Below are 20,958 nucleotides of genomic sequence, written 5' to 3' on the forward strand. Positions count from 1 at the left end.
CTATGTACCTTTGCATAATATGAAATTGATGGTGGCTGGGGTATAGTGATTATTTTCCATTTTCGTAATATTTATTTCTTATGACTCTTTCTGTATAGGACTTTAAGCCACACGGGATATATTAATTACCTTCCAAATTTTCTTTTCCTTGTATGTTTTGATTTATGATTAACCTTATAGCTGTACTTGTATAAGTCTTGGCTTGGTTAATGTATTAATATACTACTAAAATTTAAAAAAAACCAGTATCTTAATATAACAGTGATAAACCTGACTGCAATATGCAGAGTTTGGTCACAATCAACAAGAAACTATCAGCAGTGATATTCGTTTTTTCTAGCACTAAAAGCTGATGCAAAAATAAAACACTCCCAACATTTAAAAAAATACTTGATTACGGACTTCCAGTGACATCATCTGAGCGATGGCATCTTCAGCCTGAGGGTTCGAGTGAAACCCCTGGATCATCCGTGTCATCAGCGAATCCCAGCCTCTTGTACCCTATTTGATTACATCTGTCCCCTTTAGTAATCCAGCACACTTCTACAGAGCCAGTGGTATCATGCGAGACAGCACCCCAGTGAGATAAAACAGTGCTTTTCCTCCCAGCCACATGAAGAACCCAGCGGATCTACGGTGGAGCAAATCCATTCACACTGCTTATGGAAGATGAGAACGTATCTTCAATGTCACGAGATGCAGAGAGATTGGAGGACACCCACAAGCCCCTTTTCCCACGGTGGTCAGCCTTTTCGGAGCGCCTTGGGCCTGCGGCCCACTTTGCGACAGCACTTCTGGTCCTGACCATCTCCAGAAATGGGGTGCATGTTAACACATGCGCACCAGGACTTCGCTCATCCGCCAGACCGGGACACAGGAGGGATGCTCCAGATTCCACTTCCAGGCTGGGGAGTATTTCAGGGGGTTCCTGCCTCTCAGTTGCTGCCATTGCAACAGGTCTTCAGCAGCTATGCCTTCCGTTTAAGCCTTGCCTGTCTTGCCTGCAGCATTTATTGCACAAACTCAAAACTCCACTGCAACAGATGCCGCAAATTGGATGAATGAACTCAAAGCATGCAGTATCTCTGCAGTGGGTTGGAGGACTTAGGGGTGCACTTGGAGAACGCACTGATGACCATACAGAATGCATGACCTTCCTCATGACATGTGTGGATGTTGACACAGACCAGCTCCTCATTAACAGACAAATTAGATCTAGAAAACCGAGCCAGTCGAGTCAGCATTCACTTCCGAGGCCTCCCTGAACCAAATGGGGTGGAGGACTGTGTGGCACTGGTGCAGGCCATAAGTTATTAAATTTTGCTGGCCTTCCAGGATTTTCTCAGTCTCTCTTGAACAGAAGATATTGCCAAGCACAGACTGCACCGTGTACTGGGTATCCCTAAGGACAAATAAACTCAGTGACACAATTGCTTGTTTTCACTCCTTTTCCCTTAAAGAAATGATTCTAGTTATAGCACAGAACAAAGGCTCTGTTTCTTATCATGGAGTAGATGTCACTCTTTTTCAAGATCTTTCAAGTATCACCTTACAAAAGAACCAAAACTTTCAACCTGTCATGCGTCTTTTGTAGCGGGAGCATATTAAATATAGATTGCTTCTTCATTTTGGACTTGCATACCTGCTCCAAGGCAAATCCCCACAGTGTTAAAACAATGGAGGCAGCGCAAACTTGTCTACACCGCACAGGCCTTTGGACGGAGCCTGAATCATCCACTACATCAGCTTTCCCGCCAAGAGTACCCACTCCCAGCTGGCAAAGAGTTCCAACTCGGAACAGTTTGAAACACCAGTCTGTGGAAACAGGAACTTCTTCCAGTTCTTAACTTTGCTTTGGTTTGTTTCAATGTTCTGTCACCCTTTGAGATGGTATTAAATTGCCTGGGATGACTATTTGATAGTTGCTATTACTGGATGTTTTTAGCTTTATTCAGGAGAATTCCCTTGTATACCTATTACTATGATCTTTGTTGGGGGCAAAAAGGGGGTGGGGGTGGGATGAAGGGTAGTAAGATGGTAAAGGGCAGGGGCATTCTTTGGGGTGGTTGGGGGGGTGGGTGGGTGGGCATGGGATACCTTGTGTTAAACTTTTTCCTAGCAATGTCTTCAGCGTTACACTTCAAGCCTTCTGAGTCTTCCTTGCAGTTTAGTGTCCATTGGGGTGTCTTTGACTGGTCTGGGGCTGCCACTCGTGGCTCATCCCCTCCCTTCTGACGCCATGGCCTTTAAAGTCCCCAGTTGGAATGTTTGTGGGGTAATTCCCATATAAAGTAGAAAAAACTTTTGATGGCCGTGCGTTGTCATGGGACAAGGGTGGTGCTGCTTTAGAAGACATATCTTAGTGATCTGGAACACTCCAAACTCCGACAGGAATGGGTTGATCATTGTTTCCACTCGGCCCTGATCCATCGACAGGCGGGGGTAGCGATTTTGATCAAAGCCATCCCCTTTGAAAAATATCAATGCTGTATAGATGAACAGGGCCGCTGGGTCATAGTACACTGCTCTCTGTACGGGTTTCCCTATCTTTTGGCATCTATGCCACTAACATCTATGATAGAAAAGTACTTCTCTTCCCTCATTGCTTGGTTCCCTTGGAGGGGGGGGGGAGCGTGATTTCAATGCAGTAGCTGATCCAACTATGGATAGAAAGACTCTCGCTGGGTGTTGGATTCCTTCCTCTCCCTTGGGGGAGAGAGGAGGATCTTTTATGGTCAGGCCTTGATCTCTTGGATGTTTGGAGAATGCTTCATCCAGGGGCGTATGCTTTCACTCATGTATCCTGAGCCCACTTCTGAGAATAGGCTGGATTATATCCTCATGTCTGCATTTTATTTTGAGAATGTGGATGGTTTGAATATAGCAGGTGGGCATTTAGCTTTGACTATCCCTCCTAAAGAACCCGACCACTTTGGCGCATGCCCCATTATCTGAGGGATGATGTCCAATTTCAGAACTTTTTAATCTCAAAAGTGGGAAGACTACAGCCAAATGAATGCATGTCATAGCTCTACCCCAGGCCTCTTTTGGGAGGCGGGCAAGGCCGTTACGAGGGGAGAGATTATCTCATATATGGCCTCCTGCAGGAAGTGTCTTAATTGCCAAATTTTATTGCTACAGAAGCAGCTTGGACATGGGCAAAGGGACTTGGTGCATAATTTGACAGCGATGAATAAGCAGTACTGCCAGATACAAACTGCGCTAAATGGCTTACTCCATTAGCACATGCTAACTAATTTGAGATATAACCAACATAAGTTTTTTCGCTATGACAATTGAATGGGTACTTGCTTGGCCCACCTGGCCCACACTATGGCAGGCCTGTGCTTTAATCTGCAGGGAGCAGATTAACAGATAAGTTGATTAACCAATTATTTTGCAATTACTTTCACACATTGTATACAGCTCCCACAGACCAGGGCCCTCTGGACATTCAGTTCTTAGAGGAACTCTCTTTGCCCCAAATCTCTGCACAAGACCTGAAGGTTCTCCCTATGTTTGGGCGAGGTGCAACATGCAATTCGAATCTCCCCTGCACATAAGTCCCCGGACCTGATGGGCTCCCCTTTGAATGCCCCACTATTGCCTACACTTTTAGCAGTATATGACTATGATTTACTTTTGGGGTGATTCCCACAAACCATGCGGGGGAGCAGCAATAGTCCCACAATTCTGACCCAGGTCAAGACCCTCAGCTTCCAAGCTCATATCGGCCCATCTCCTTCTTAGATGCTAACATTTAAATTATATGCCAATATCCTTGCGAATCGCTTAATGTTATTCCCACCCTAGAGGGTCACCATCAAACCAGTTTTGGCAAACAACGCACTGCAGTGATTAACGTCCGTACACTCATTACGGCCATGGAATACATATAGACCCATCACCTTGATGTATTATGGTCAATTTTGATTTGGAAAATGCCTTTGATCATGTTTCGTGGCCATAATTTTGGGAAGTACTCACTTGCTTCGGATTTCAGGGACCCTTCTTTACTGTGAACCATGGTCGCAGGTCCTGGTCAATGGCATCCTTTCCTCCCCATTTGCTACCCTTCCCCCACCCTATTTTATGAATTGAGCGTTTAGCACTGAAGATGTTGGGGGATGATGAAATTTGGGATTTTATTTATTTTTTGTTACATTTGTACCCCGCGCTTTCCCACTCATGGCAGGCTCAATGCGGCAGGCAATGGAGGGTTAAGTGACTTGCCCAGAGTCACAAGGAGCTACCTGTGCCGGGAATTGAACTCAGTTCCTCAGGACCAAAGTCCAGCACCCTAACCACTAGGCCACTCCTCCAGCAGGGGAAGCAGCCCTATGCATGCCTTATTTGCAGGTGATCTGTTAATCGCACTCACAGAGCCTCATCTATCCCTCCCTAAAGCCATGTCTCAGTAGACTTTGGCCATGTTTTGGGGCTTTGGATCAATATGGAAAAGTCAGAAGCCTAAAGCCTTGCGGAGGGACTGCCTGCTCGGTGGCAGGGGATCTTCCCATTACGCTGGGCCCTGATGACTATTATATATTATGGACTCAATGTTACCAGTGAGTGATGGACTTTCTTCCACCCATATGGACACAGGGCCACAGAGGGGGGTGGGGGGCAAGATTCCTCAGACTCAGCCTCCAAGGGGGGCCCAGTGAAAGAAGGTTATGCTCCCTTGGTCTCTCTCTCTCCTGCTCCTGTGTGTCGAGACCCAGGGCAGGGGAAGATGGTAGAAGCCCAGGCCTGGCTCTGTCTCTCAGTGGCCCTGTATGGGCTGCTAAAGTAAGTCCCCAGTCAGCAGAAACTGAACCTGTACATCAGATTGAAGTACTCCAGATACCAATGAGTCACTAGGCCAGTCCAGGTCCTTATTTTTTCTTTAAAGGGGTTTTCTGTATAAGTAATCTATTTATATAAAAATTTTTGGCCTAGCTATTTCCTATTCTTTTGGGCTTACAGCTCAAACAAAAGCAACCTTTACTGAACTATGACACCTTTCTTCAAGTACTCCAGAGTTTTCATCTATCCCTTCCCAATTTGCTTAGCCCAGTCACTGAAGCAACAGTCCTCAGCAGTGGGCCAAGTATCTGGGTTCTACCCTCTCCACAGAACCCTCAAGTCATTAGCCCTAAATTTGTACAGTAGCTGTTAACATTTGAACAAGAACTGGTGTTCCTCCATACCCCTAAGATTCTACAAACACTGCCTCTACAGTATTCTCAACCCCAGATGACCTAGGGAGAAGAGGCTGTATCCTGGAGAAAACCCCAGGATTTCCATATGGGAATGTAGAACACTATCACTGAGTCACTAGGCCAGCCCTAGTGCCTTATTTCTAAATAAGCAATCTTTACCATTTCTTCAACACCAATGATTAACTACAGAAGTTTTTATTTTCAGCACAGGTTTTAACTATCACCAGATTATTAAAGTAAGACAATGTAGTCATTCTTACAATATAGAAAATGAAATAATCCCTAGGTCAAAGAGCAGCAACACAACAATGCTGCCATAACAAATACCATATTTGTACATTTAAATTAGCTAGCAATTCAATGATCACACAAAATGAAAACAATTTACCTTTTCTAAATTATTATATAAAGATTTCAATGTGGTAAACAATGGTGGGCATCCTTTAGTGAAGTGAACTCTCAAGAACTTATCCAATAGTTCTTGACATTTTTCCCCTGCAAAACAAACATGCGCTTGGTTGTAATTTAACTTACAAAAGCATTTCTAAAACAGTTAGAGTAACAGGCCTGGGATAAGCACAGAGAATCTTTATTTGCAAAAAGTGAAGAGAGAGCAAGAGTATGACCCAGCAACACTGCAGGCCATGGGGTAACCATGTGGTACTAATAGCAGGATATACCACTATAGTACAGATGAACAAGTGGGGACAGCACACAGAGGATGATTCATGAAATTCTTTCCAATACCTCCAAAATGTATGTGTGTGTGTGACCTACAGGAAGGGGCAGAAAGCAGGGGGTGGGGTAGATTTGGCAATGTAGGCTGTTTTGGGGCGGTGATGGAGTAGCTGAGGTGGATGTAAGGGGTGGGAATGAAGGTAGTTACAGAGATTGTAGGGTGGGTAGTAGTGTGAAAGAAGCAATTCCTTGTTATGTTTCACTGCTTTTTAAGTTTTTATGTTCCAGCATCTGGAGCTGCTTCTTCCACAGAAATGCACTGGGTCATTTCTTTTCTTTGGGGGGGGGGGGGGGGGGGGTTATTTTTTTTGAAACTTCCAGTCCCAATCTGACCCATTTTAAAATTTGTCATCTTTTCACTATTTTTCCCCACATACCAACTTTAACTTCATTCTGTTAAAAACTTTATTATGCACCCTGAAAGAATTTGAACCTTTATGTATAATGTTTTCCAACTTCCATCGTGTTAGAAAAAAATGTAAAAACAAAAAAAAAAACTAAACCAGTAGCCAGATTGTCTAGTATTCTGCAAATTAGGGCGTTAGCCGAGTAGTCACCTGGACTTCAAACTATGTAGATCAAGAACTGTGATTTTCTTTACTTAGCTCACAGCTTTTCACTGGTAGCACAAGGAGACAGATTTAAGTACAGTAGATATTTTCCTTGTCCCAAAGGACTAAAAGTTTGAACATGAGGCAACAGAGAAGAAAAAGTTATATCTTACCTGAAACCTTTCTTTCCTTTAGTCACAGCAGATGAATCCAGACACATGTGGGTTGTGACCATCTACCAGCAGGTGGAGATAGCGAGCACTGAATTGAACTCTGTCTTATAGGCAAATACTCCTGGTCAGTCAGTATAACTCATCACAAAGCAGAAGCAGAAGGAAGAACAAGACAGCGTTGTCCCCTTCCTCACAGAGAGAACTTGAAATAATTAAAAAAAGCAAACGAACAAGCAGCACTGAAACAGAGAAAAAACTAACGCACAGCGCAGCAGTATCTGGAAAAAAACCCAAAAAGAGTGGGATTCTGGATTCATCTGCTGTGACCAAAGGAAAGAAAGTTATCAGATAAGACAATTTTTTTTCTTCCTTAGCATCTGCAGTAGATGAATCCAGAGACATGTGGGATGTAGCAAAGCAGTCCTAAGGTCTAATGGGAAACTGACACTTCCGCCAAGAACTCCACCCACCAGAAGGAAGAGTCCTCCTGCGCTGCGACATCCACATGATAATGTCTGCACAAAGTATACAAAGAGGACCACGTAACTGCCTTACAGATATCCTCCAAGGAAAAAAAAAAAAAAAAAAAGAGGTGGATTCGGCCCACGATGTGGCTACTTCTTGCGTAATGATCATGCAAGAAAAATGGAAGCTGTTTGCCAGACAAAAGGTAAGCATCAGAAACCACTTGCTTGATCCAATGTGCAATGGATGCCTTGGATGCTGCCGTATGATGCCTGGGGCCTGAGGAGAACAAAAAAATGGACACAGCAGTGGAACTAGTCGCTGTCAAGTACTGAAGAAGTGCCTGATGAACATCGAACAAATGCAAGGACCAGAAGTCAGTGCTGTAATCCCTTTTCTGTTCGTACAGAGCAGTGATTTTCAACCTTTTTCATCTCGTAGCATACTTACAAGGTGCAAAATTGTCAAGGCACACCACCGGAATCTAATCCATACCCGCCCATCCCCGCTAAGATCCATTCCATCCTCACCCATACCTGTAGCCTTCGGAAGTAGTTAATTCATTCAATTACGCTACTGAAATACATTAGAGCACCAATATACCTGCTACTGGGAAACTGGAACAAGATGGATTGTTAAAGATTCCTACACGGACACCTCATGCCAGAAGAATCTTTTACCTCAATTGCATATGCAGAGTATGACTTGCTTCATACAAAACAGGGAACCACAAAAAACATGCAGACAAAACTGAAAGCAGAGATACAGGACTCTGCATACTGTGCAACATCAGAGAAACAAAGAAATGCACATCCTCCTGTACAGTGCAAACACAAAGCCAACAGATGTACATTTTCAACACTGACAAAATTCAATCACTATACTAAAAATAAAATTTTTTACTACTTTTGTAGTCTGGTGATTTTATTATTCCAGTCATCTTGTTCCCAATCTTTAGTTCTGCTTTCCTCTGTTTGTGCTCTTAACTCTGTTTCCAGGGCCTCCTTTCCATTTGCAATTTATTTTCTCACCTCCTGCTCTATATGTCTGTTTGGTACTGATCTTTCACATTCAGCTTTCTTCAATTTCTTTGCCTCCTTCTCAAATCAATCTGGTCTCCCCTTTTCTCTCCCCTTTATGTGCAGCCCGTCTCCCCTCTCTAGCGGGTCTAAGCTGTTTTCCTACCTCCCTCCTCCTACAACTTGGGCCTCTCTCTCATCTCTGCGCCAATTCTTCAAAACTGGCAATCCCAAGGCTTTACCTCTGCTGTATCCCTGCTGTGTGGCAAAAGGAAGTCATGTCAGAAGGAAGGACCCTGGGGCTGATCAGAGGAAGGCCTGTTCTAATACCTGCTGGCTACTGCAGTTTGAAAAATTGTGGTGGACAGGAGAGACCCCCAAGGGGTGAGAGGAGGAAGTTCACACAATCTGGAGGGGATTCCCAACTTCCTGCTGCACAGCTGGGGAGCAGTCATTGCAAACCAGATGAAAAACTCAGATATATAGAGACCCCTGCCAAGGTAAAGCAAAGAAATTGATGCCTGTAGGACAAGGCCTTTAACTCAGAAATTCGGTGAGCCAAGGAGATTGCACCCAGAAAAAAAAAACTGTTTTCAGGGTAAGATCTTTCAAAGAAGCCTTTTTCAAAGGCTCAAAGGGAGCGCTCCGCAGAGAACTGAGCATCAGATTAAGATTCCACTTTGGGCAAATCCGAAGAGGATGAATGAAGATGGTTAGCTCCCTTCAAGAAACGCACCACATCTGAATGACAAGCCAAAGAAGAATGGAGCAATCATCCCCTATAATAGTAATAATAATAATCCAAAGCAAGTTATAGGTCAAACCTTTCTGAAGTCTATCCCGCAAGAAAGCCAGTATGTGCTGAACCAATGCCTTAAAGGGATAAATAGCCGACCTGGAAAACAATGACTCACAAAGTCGTCAGACCTTCGCATAGGCTGTTGACAAACCATTTCTTGATGTGAAGGATAGAAATAACCAAGTCAGACTATCCCTTCTTTCTCAACTGCACCCTCTCAAGAGCCATGCCTTAAGACCAAAGCAGAAGGGATCATCTATTGGAATCGGACCCTGATCCAAAGGAAGCCACCAACGGTTTTGTCCAGCACAAGGCGAACCAAATACCACAGCAGTCAGGGCCAATTTGGAGTGATGAGAATGACCAGACCAGGATGCCGGACTCAACTGTGGGCCACTGCGGAAAACACAGAGAAGTTGCGACACCAGACAAGGCTGCAGGAGAGCATCTATTGCCTGCAAACTGCATTCTTTCCTTCAGCTGTAAAATCTTGGAGCCTTGGCATTGCATTGAGTCACCATGAGATCCATGATGGGCTTGCCCCACTTTTGAGCCACCTACTGAAAGGCCGCAGCCAAAAATTCTCACTCTGACAGATCCAATGACTCCCTGCTCAGGAAATCTGCCTGAATATTGAGAGATCCCACTATGTGTGCAGCTGAGTTCTGTCGCAAGTGAACCTCCTCTGTCCAAAGGAAGAGCAGACAAGATTCCATTGCTAGAGAAAGGCATCGAGTCCCTCCCTGCCAATTGATGTAGGCTACAGCAGTCATGTTGTCCAAAAGAACTCAAACCAACTTGCCCAAAGCACCAGCCAGATCGCCCCGAGTTCCAGATGATTGATCTGCCACCAGACTCCGCCTTGCTCCACCGCCCGAGTACTGCAATGAGCCCCCAATCCAAAAAGGCTGACATCTGTGACCGCCACTATTTAAGTCGGTCTCATGAGTGGCATTCCCCGAAACAGGTGACCCAACTTCAGCTACCATGCCATACTGTGCCTGGCCTGCGGCGTCAGACATACCTCGTAATGCTGAGAAACTGGGGACCAACGACTCAAGAGGGACTGTTGTAACCGTCGTATATGCGCCCTGGCCCAAAGCGCCACCTCCAGAGTCGCAGCCATGGACCCGAGAACTTGTACATAAACCCACGTGTGGAGATTCGGAACCTGCAACAAAAGATGAACCTGGGCCCACAGCTTGAGGATCCTCTGATCCAGTAAGACTTTGCCCTGAGCTGTGTCGAAAATTCTCGAGAGACTAAGAGGGAAGAAGATGACTTCTGGGTAAACTGAGTACTCAAGAGATCGTGACAGCTGGACAACTCTGGTTGTAGCTAAGACGCCAGGATCAGCCAGTCAATCAGGTACAGATGAACCTATATTCTCCCTGTTCTGAGGAACGTAGCCACACAATCTTCACTTTGGAAAAAGTCCTGAGTGCTGTGTAACTAAACCAAAAGGGCAAAGATTGGAACTGAAAGTGGCGGCCCAGAATTGCAAACCAAAGGAAACACTGATAAAGAGGCCAAATGGGAATGTACAAGTAAGCCTCCTTGAGATCCAGTGCCATGAGAAACTACCCCAGCTGTACTGCTGCCATGACAGAGTGCAAGGTTTCTATTAAAAAATGTTTTGTGAAGAAACTCGTTGAACTTTTTGAGGTCCAAAACCGGATGGAAGGACTCTTTTGGTACCATGAAGTAACTAGGATAATGGGCCCTGCCTGAGATCATGTTCCAGCACTGAAATCAGTGCTCTTAACTCCTGTAAGGAAGAAAGGGTGGAGACAACCACTGCTTTCATTACAGAAGCGGAGCACGGAGCTTCAAGAAAAAAATGTCCAATGGGAGAATAGAATTCATTTGTAATCTTCTGTGATAATTTCAAGTACCCACTGATTTGTGGTAACCTTGGCCCCACAATTCATAAAAAAGGAACAGCCATCCCCTGATCTTGAGTATCAGAGTGGACCGGCATCCCATCATTTTAGAATTCTGGAGACAGGGCAACTCGGGAACCCTGGGTTGCAAGACACTTGTCCGAATGAAAGGACTGCCTCTGTCGAAACTAGGGTTTGGCAGAGGCTGAAGCATAAGGAAGCTTGCCGGGACAATACTTTCTAGCAACCCTGAGGTGAGATCATGACTGTGCTGCCCTAAACAAGGACCCTGGCTTATCCTCCGGCAAGTGCTGGGTTTTTAGAGTCCCCCAAGTTCTTACCAACTTTTCAAGATCTTCCCCTAAAAGACGACAACCACAGAAAGGCAATTTGGTCAGGCGTTGCTTAGAAGCTGCGTATCTGCAGCCCAATGACGAAGCCATAGCAAACGTCTGGCAGTGACTGCCAATGATATCTGCTTGGCCGAGGCCCTAACCATATCATATAAAGGGTCTGCCAAGTAAGCAAGACCCGTTTTGAAGAAGGGAAATTCAAGGAAATAAGGATAGTCAGTGTATGCCAACGCATCTGTTGCTTGCTGAAACCAACTAAGGTATGCTCTAGCAGCATAAGAGCTGCAGGCAGCCGCCTGTAGATTAAGTGCAGAGACCTCAAAAGCCAGCTTCAAGGAAGATTCCAACTTCTTGTTCTGTACATCCTTTAAAGCTACGCCACCCTCCACCAGAGTGGTCTTCTTAGTGAGTGCTGCCACCAATGCACCCACCTCAGGCAATTTTCCAGTTCCACTGGCACTAAAAGATGACGCCTAGCCATCGCCTGTGACACCCTCAGACCCACATTAGGGGGGGGGGATCACTGGCCTGATATGAGCTCCTGAATATCTTCCTGTAAAGAAAAGGCCTTAGGTGGCTGCCTAGTGCTAGCCATCTTAGGATTGGAAACCTCAGCGTCCTGCTCCTCCGAGGTGGAAATATTGAGAGTCTGCAAAGCTTTAGTAATAAAGAAAGGCAGCTCTTGCTTATGGAAAATCTGAACAGCTAAAGGATCACCATGCTCATCAGGAAGCAAATCTCCCTCCTAAAAATCCTCAGAAATGTGGGCCTACAGCGATGGAGAAGGATAACCCAGTCTCTGAATGAGGAAGAGATGGAGGAGCTAGAGCTTCACACCTTTAAGGACAGGATCTAAATGCCTCCATTTGGCTAAGTAGTGACCAGGCAGAGGCTCAGAAGGTGGCAAGATACAGGGACACTGTCAGTAGTAGAGGCAAGCTACAAGAGGCACTGCTAGTAGAATGCCACCCGGATATATGCAGCCCAGACTGAGTTCCTGAGAAGATAAGCCTGGTGGAGAAGAATGAATTCCAGAGAAAGTCTGCAGACAGCTAGCAGCAGCAGTGTCTGGCATCGGTGCCTTAACCTCCAAGGGTTGAGATAGATGACCAGCAGATCCGAGAACTGGAAAACAGGGGAGGGGGAGGAGAAGAGACAGAAAATGCGGGAGCCACTTGAAGCCGGGTGCAAGACACGAAACCGCATTGGGAGAACTGTGTCGCAGGGAGCGCGCCTCAGCAAACCGTCTGTGTAGGAAAAACATCCGTCATCTATGTGGCCTACTCCCTCACTTGTAAACAGCTCTAAGAAGTCCCCTGAACGTTTCCCTGATGCTGCCTGCCGCTTCCCACAGTGGGAGCAGTGTCTGACCACTTCAGCCTCCATCCACTCAAAAAAAAAGCGCGAAACAAAGGGAGAAAGAAATTTAAGATACTCACCCAGATATGCCCTTCTAAGTTTCCAAGTTTATTAAAATTTGATATACTGCCCAGAATAATAATAAAAAATCATAAAATGAAAAACAAAACCACCATTTTAAACAGGAAAGATAAAACAAAGCAAAAAACACACAAATTGTATCAGCAGATGCATAGATGCCTGCACAGGTGTCTTCCCCTTTCCCAATCTTAACATAACAGAAAACACTCCCAAATAAAAAATTAACTACCGAAGACTGCTGTACATAAAAAGGCCTTCAATTGTTTCTTAAAATACAGTTCAGATGACTGTTGGTGTACATCGAGTGGCAGTGTATTCCACAAAGTTAGACTACAGAAACAAAATGATTAGCTCACAATAGGGTTGAAGCAACTACCCAAACCAAAGGAACTACGAGTTGAATCCTGTCATGGGTTGAACCCACAACAAACTGGAAGAGTCCTAAATCCTGGGATAAAGTCATAAAATCCATGGTACAGGGCACCACAGGATCATCCCAGTGAATATTAAAGTCTCCCAAAATCAACAGAACTGAAGAGGTAAGAACATAAGAGCTAACCATAAGGCAACCGCCATTACGGCAAATGTAAGCCACATTGAGCCTGCAAATTGGTGGGAAAATGTGGGATATAAATGCTACAAATAAATAAATAAACCAAAGTTTGTAAAAGTTGAAAGGAATGGGAAGAAATAAAAGGAGGGAGATATACCAACATAGATTTACAGATGGGCGAGAGGTTACGTGTACAGTAAACGATTCTAAGGGGCCTGATTGCACTGAGATTAAAGATATCCATCGCTCTACAATTAAGGAAATACCTAGTTCCCCCCACCCCCTTTCCTATCTAATCTGGTGCTTTTTAGGAAGGTATAACCAGAGGGGGCTGACTGTGAAATAGGCCAATTCAGGCTTTTTAAATAAAGTTTCTAGTAAACATTACAAAGTCATGAACCAAATGTTGCTTCCCTTTAAGAGATCAAATATTTAAAAGACCTATCTGAAGAGAGGTGTTTAATGGAGGCAACGTCTTTAAATGCGAAACAGATGGACAAATATATCTAGGACCAGTAACATGGGTTCAGTGTGCCGGAATAACAGTAAGCCAGACTGTCCAGTGAACTGGAATGGGAAATCCTCCAGTCATAATGTGGCCATGTGAAGTAGAACCAAAAACACACTGGAATGGTCAAATTCAGCCAGATAAATAAAAGAAATGATAGACCCACATTCTTAGTTGCACACAACCTGAAAGTAATGCTGAAATCAGCAAAAGCTTCAAGAAAGACAACTCCTTTCATGTGGAAGCTGAAAGCCCCAGGAGATCAATGCTAGAGAAGCACAATAGAACAGTATGAAAACAAAAGCTGCCGTGACCAAGCAACATATGCAAAGGAAGTAGGATTGCTCAGGTAATAGCACACATCCAGCCTACTCAGGTAGAGCCAGCATAGCTGGTGTACAATAGCTGCTGGTGAGAAAGAAAAAAAAAAGAGCCCAGAGAATTGATAGGTAAAATCAAGAGAAACCTCAGAGTGATAAACCAAAAGAAAACATCAATTGAGAACTGCAAAAGTGACATAGGCCAAAAAACTGTGAATCTTGAAAAAGAGCTCTCTGGTCTGGTCCTCCTCTTTTTTTTTTTTTGTAATGTGCTTTCTCTAAGAATTTCACAATAGATGCAAAACTAACCAGCCTGTAGTACTGAAGAAAGGAGGAAATAAGCTCTGAGACAAAAGAAAGAAAGAAGGGACTGCCGGGATCCAATACCAGGTAGAGATGCATGCTTTGAGAATAAAATGGTAGATTGGAAATGAAAGTTCTGGTGGGAAGGACAGAGTACAGAAAAAAACGCCAATGCTGTACAGACAGAAAAACAGGGCCTCAGCAAGCTATGTGCGGGCGGTGCAGCAGCACAGGGCACAGGGGAAACTGGGGCGCAAAAATTGTGCCACTACCATTGGTTTCCCTTATAAAGTGGGCAGGGTGTGGTAAGGATCAGCAGTGCTTGGGGGGGGGTGTCACACAGGGTGCACACCGGGTTTACCACGATCCTGCAGAAAAACACTCATCAAAAATAAAAATGGGAGTGTACCGACACTGAAGAAAGACCCTGCGATTTTTTGTTGTTTTTGTTTATTATTATTATTAAAGCTGACAGAGGTCTATCAGGGAGAAAAGGAGGGATTTATATAAATGGCAACATCAGCCCAGCAGAATAGGACAAAAAAGTCAAAGAAAGTATATATCACTGTTAACTTCTATTTACACAGAGATTACAAGACTGCTATAAATTAGCCATAGCTAACTGGAAGCAGCTTGCTGTTTGCAGCTGAAGGTCTTGGTCTGCAGCACCTCATGTCAAGGTGGGAGAGAAGGGAAGGGACTCGGCACCGCCAAGTGTTATCCACTAGATTAAGGAAATTCCCCAGCCAGGAAACTATCAGGAGACACCTCAGCCCCAAAAACCCACCAGGGGCAGGGAGAGAAAGGAAAGGGACTAGGAACCTATGTCCACAGAAACTGCTCTGTTCTTCCTGAATATCCAGAAGAACGCTAGCCCAATAAAACTACTGATAACTAGTTTAGGAACTGATAGAGACAAATCTGTGAAGGTGCTGCGCTATGCACCATCTATCACCAGCTGAACAGAGAAAATACTAAGAATTCCATGGGCTGCACAATACCCTTGAGGGACAAATCACCAAGAACTACTTTTTGTCTGTCTTCATCCATTGGTAGATAGTCATAATCCACAAGTTCTGGGCTGATCTGTTGAGGACAAAAAGAAATATATTTTATTCTGCCATGCAGCCATGCATTGAGATCTGGTAAGGTGAGTAATCAAGTGAGATAAATGCCCTGGAAGCATCCTCCATGCCAAGAGTAATGTGACCCCCATGTACATGGCTTCCATTGAAATGCTTGTCATCAGAGAACACACCAAAAGAGACTGCTGCAAACCTCTACCATTTTGCAAGATGCTCAAAAATAAGAAGTCACTTTTATAATATATAACAGCACTATAAACCTATGGGAAGATACTTAAATGAGGCTTTCAAGGCAGCTACATTTAAGTGCTGCTTTAAATACAATCAAGCTACTATAGGCTGTTTATTACCTGTAACAAAGTTTAAAGGAATCCTTCTAGGTGTCAAAGCTCTGGAGTACCTCTTGCTAACTTCTTCATACAGTTGAAGTCTCTCTTCTAAAGTGCCTATTGGGGAAAGACTATATGTTAAAAATTAGAAGAAAGGTGTGATAGTTTAAAATATTTTAGTAGTTGCAACAGCATGGATTGCTGTTTTAAAGGAAAGGATGGAGAAACATGGAAAGATTAGAAAACGGTCCTAAGATTCATTTCCAATTCAACTGTGATAGTTATTTCTGTGCACCAGTGCACAAAGAAAAAAAAAAGCCACAGACAGAATTCCCCTTATAGTGACAAACAACCCAGAACTGGAAAAGTTAAGAAAAATCATAAAAGATCTACAGCCTCTACTGCAAAAGGATGAATTATTGAAAGAGATATTCCCATCCTACTACTACTACTACTACTATTTAGCATTTCTATAGCGCTACAAGGCATACGCAGCGCTGTACAAACATAGAAGAAAGACAGTCCCTGCTCAAAGAGCTTACAATCTAATAGACAAAAAATAAATAAAGTAAGCAAATCAAATCAATTAATGTGAACGGGAAGGAAGAGAGGAGGGGGTAGGTGGAGGCGAGTGGTTACAAGTGGTTACGAGTCAAAAGCAATGTCAAAGAGGTGGGTTTTCAGTCTAGATTTAAAGGTGGCCAAGGATGGGGCAAGACGTAGGGGCTCAGGAAGTTTATTCCAGGCGTAGGGTGCAGCGAGACAGAAGGCGCGAAGTCTGGAGTTGGCAGTAGTGGAGAAGGGAACAGATAAGAAGGATTTATCCATGGAGCGGAGTGCACGGGAAGGACCAGTGCTGGTCTTCCAACAGCCATCCAACTTAAAACACAAGCTAATTAGAAGTAAGCTCCCAACACATATTCAAAAAGAAGAGAATGGCACACATCCTTGCAATATATCCAGCTGCAAACTATGCCAAAACATTTCACAGGACCCTACGGTCATTCACAAAGGAAAAATATTCAACATTAAGGAATCTTTCACGTGCTCATCTTCCAATGTGGTATATATCATTCCGTGTAAAAAATGCAACGAAGGCTGCTACATTGGAGAAACAAGTCAGATCCTAAAGAAGAGATTTAATTTACATAGACACCATAGGAAAAATGCTAGTACCAATCTGGATGTCACCTCTGTGGAGCAGCACTTTACAAAACCAGAACACTACCAGTGATTTCATGGTAAGAATCCTGAAAGGAAACTTTAAAACAATACAGGAACATAAGACCGTTGAAGTCAGAATGATTAAATATTTTGACACCCACCAGACAGGACACCCACCAGACAGGATAACAAAGATCTGGGTTTTCAAGCCCATAATAACCATAAAATTGTACTGCTTTGTCACCCTCCTATCTCCATGCATATCTCCCTGTCCCTCATCCACCCGACTCTTCCTGTCTCTCACCCATCCACCCCCATCCTGTTAGACTGTCACTGAAATGCTTTGATGTTTCACTTATATATGCTGTCATCTACCACCATTTACTTATTTCCAATCTGACGAAAGCTAATCAAGAAACGTATTAAGTTACGTCCAATAAAAAAGGTACCATCTTATTTTCTTTTCCATGTTTTATTTTGTTTTATTTCTATTGATTACCTTTAATTTGAAACAGAAATTAGTAAAAAGCAACTCCCAATACAAGTTCAAAAAGAAGAGAATGGCATGCATCCCTGCAATATGCCTAGCTGCAAACTGTGCCAACACATTTCACAGAATCCCACACTCACATGGGAAAAACATTCAGCATAAAGGGATCATTTATATGCTCATTCTCAAATGCAAAAAGTGTGAACGATGTTATGTTGAAGAAACAAGACAGATGCTAAAGACGAGGCTCAATTTATATAGATACAACATTAAACATTCCAGTGCCAACCAGGATGCCACCTCTGTGGGACAGCACTTCACAAAACCAGAACACTGTATCAATCATCTTATGGTAAGAATACTAAAAGAAAATTTTAAGACTATCCAGGAACGTTAAGACCTTTGAAGTCAAAATGATGAAATATTTTGACATCCAGACAGAACTCAAAGATCTGGGTTTCCTAGCTCATTATAAACCATAAAATTCTACTGCTTTGTCACCATCTTAACCATTCATCTCTTCCCAACTCACATCCACCCAGCTCTCCGTTTCTCACCTAATCTACCCCTCCCTCTTCCTGCGAGACTGTCATTGGAATGCTTTTGTTTTACTTATATAGTCTGATATTTGTCAACATTTGCTTATTTCTGATCTGAAGAAGGGTTATATTCAAAAGCTAATCAAAAGATGTATTAAGTTAGTCCAAGAAAAAAAGGTATCATCTTATGCTGATGACATACAGTTTGTACTGCCTGTCGACAACTCTTTTAAAGATAGTTTTGTTAAACTGAGATTTTACCTTTCAAAAATATTGAATTTCAAAAATATTGCAATGGATGGAGGAAAATCTTTTTGAAATTGAACATTATGAAAATTCAAATTCTTGTCCTCTCTGGTACAAAATTGTCCTAAGATGTTTAACATTGATTCTGCTAATCTCTCTATTGTCCATCAGATTTGAAATTTGAGTTTGCAAGTTGACACTACATTATCTATGAAAAACCAGGTTGGAAACATAATAGCAAAGGTATTTTATTGTATTTTATATAAATTAAGAATTGCACGGCGTATTAGATCATGGGTTTCTGTCAAAAACTTTCGTAAAATTGTCCAGTTTGTAGTTTGACCACTGTTAGATTACTGTGATGGTTTGCTAATAGGGATTACTGGTAACTTGCTGAAGGTGCTACAAGTAGTTCAAAACGCTATAGCCCAAGTGATTAAGGAAGGTTCTTGTTATAATCATGTTACTCCAATTTTGAAATCACTGCATTGGCTCCCTGTAAAATTTTGCATTGAATTTAAAGTTTTATTGCTAGTTTTCAAAATATTGAATGGTAATATTTCACCAACTCTTAGTGTCACTCTAAGATGTTATCAACCTACTTGCTCTCTTAGAATGGAATGCTCTGCCCATTGAACTTCATTCAATACAAAATATGGACCAGTTTAAAAAAAGCATTGAAAACTCATTTATTTCTTCAGTCTTTTGGTTCCCCTGATGTATGAAATTATTTTAATACCATGTAAATTTTAATTGTTAAACAGTGTAATTTATGCAAATTGGGTTAACGTACCAAAAGAAATATTAAGCAACACTGCTTAATAGACCACCAGAATTTGATGCTTTCTTATTTTCCTATCATGCAAAAATGATCTCTGTGTGATATTTACACTACACTGTAAAGAGGAAAAAAGGGAACCTGCACATTTTATTCCATAACATGATTTACTATGCACCTGTTTAAGTCACATTTTCAGTAAACGTGTAAAAGTGTATTCAAAAGCAAGGCAAAAACTTGATGTTCCACTGTTTCCCGGTGACTCTGCAATATGAAATGGACAGAACACACCGGGGAGTTGAGGGCAAAACTCAATCCATAACTGCCTCCCACAGACATTATCATGAAGTTACTACAATATCAGGAAGTAGACTATGAGGCATATTTTCAAAGCACCTAGCCTTCCAAAGTTCTATAGAAACCTGTGGAACTTTGGAAGGCTAAGTGCTTTGAAAATATGCCTCTATGTGTTTAAGCAAGCTCATCAAATGTGGGAGTGTAAATTTGATAATATAAAAAAGAATCTTCCCCAATTTGGCACTAGAAACAACGCACAGGAGACGAAATTTGTTGAAATACAAACAGGCTCTGCAGGACAGAGGAGTCTATGCAGGAATTTGGTTTCCAGCAAAGTTGGTCATTAATGAAGAGAAGATTTTTGCAATCACATAAGGAAATCGAATCTTTTATAAAATTTTTGGATTATAATGCTTACAATAAGGGAAGCAGGGTCCCCACCACTTCTGGCAGAGAAAGATACTCTAAGATCAAGAAATACTAAAGCTTCGGGGCCTGTTACAGCTAACAAATAGGCACTGCTGAGTGGTGCAAGAAAGCAAGGTGCGGAAGAACTGTGCACTAAGTCCTGATCGACATTACCATCACCCCAGATCAAAATGGATTCCCTGACTGGTTGAAGGCATATGTCCAAGAAGATAGGAACTGAAAAAATAATGTCTTACCTAGTAATTTCCTTTAGTCACAGATGAATCCAGAGACTTGTGGGTTGTGACCATCTAAAGTGGAGCTAGAGCAGGGGCGTATCTGGAATCCGGCGGTAGGGGGGGCCAGAGCCAGAGAGGGGGGGCACATTTTTGCCTCCCTCCCCCCCCCCCACCGCCGCCGCCGCCTCTCTCCACCCCCTCCCCCGCCGTCAACCCTCCCCCGCTGCTTACTTTTGCTGGCGCCGAGGTCCCGACCCGCAATCTCCGTTTTTCGTCTTCCTCCGTGGCCATGCTTCCAGGAAGTAACGCTGCAGTGCTGATTCGTTGACTCCAGTTCGACGTCTGACGTCAGACCCCGAACTGGATTCAACGAATCAGCACTGCAGCGTTACTTCCTGGAAGCATGGCCACGGAGGAAGACGAAAAACGGAGATTGCGGGTCGGACCTCGGCGCCAGCAAGAGTAAGCAGCGGGGGAGGGTTGACGGCGGGGAGGGGGGCCAGGGCGAAATCTGCGGGGGCCCAGGCCCCTGTGGCCCCACGCAGATACGCCCCTGAGCTAGAGTGTGCTGAACTGTCTTAAAGGACAGAATGCTCCTTGGTCAGTCAGTATTTCTCATAACAAAGCAGAAGGAAACAGAATTATAGCCTTTCTCCTTCTCCACAAGGAAAAGGATAAACCAAGAACTGTAACACATCCATCTAAAATGTAAAAATGCAGCAACACAGTCCAACAGGGAATTAACCAATAGAAACTGCCAGAAAAAGGCAGGGTGGGCCTCTTCATCTGCTGCGACTAAAGGAAAGAAAATTATTCCTTAGCATAAGCAGCAGATAAATCCAGAGACTTTTGGGATGTAGCAAAGCAGTCCTTAAGCAGGGTGGGAACCTGAAGCTCCCGCAGGTAGAATCGATACTCCAAAAAAATGTATCCTACCGAACGGAGACATTCAAATGGTAGAATCCAGAGAAGGTATGCAAGGAAGACAATAACCACCATACATATTTCCTCCAAGAAGAAAAGTGATCAACACAAGCAGAGGAGGAAAAGGAAGAGACCAGCTGCATGTCATGC

The 20,958-nt window shown here is 43.4% G+C and overlaps 1 protein-coding gene across 2 annotated transcripts in view; it reads right to left on the reverse strand.

Annotated features, from left to right (window-relative positions):
* Positions 1-20,958, reverse strand: part of NAA16 (N(alpha)-acetyltransferase 16, NatA auxiliary subunit) — a 444,477-nt gene that overhangs the window by 192,685 nt on the left and 230,834 nt on the right. The window contains exons 8-9 of one of the 2 annotated variants that reach the window (XM_030200546.1): positions 15,745-15,840; positions 5,593-5,699 (exon numbers count right to left, since the gene is read on the reverse strand). In XM_030200546.1, the coding sequence (XP_030056406.1) occupies positions 5,593-5,699; positions 15,745-15,840 (203 nt within the window). The remainder of the gene's footprint in view (positions 1-5,592; positions 5,700-15,744; positions 15,841-20,958) is intronic. The other variant, XM_030200547.1, reaches the window with a different exon arrangement.

Source organism: Microcaecilia unicolor, chromosome 4, assembly GCF_901765095.1.
Source record: "Microcaecilia unicolor chromosome 4, aMicUni1.1, whole genome shotgun sequence".
NCBI lineage: Eukaryota > Metazoa > Chordata > Amphibia > Gymnophiona > Siphonopidae > Microcaecilia > Microcaecilia unicolor.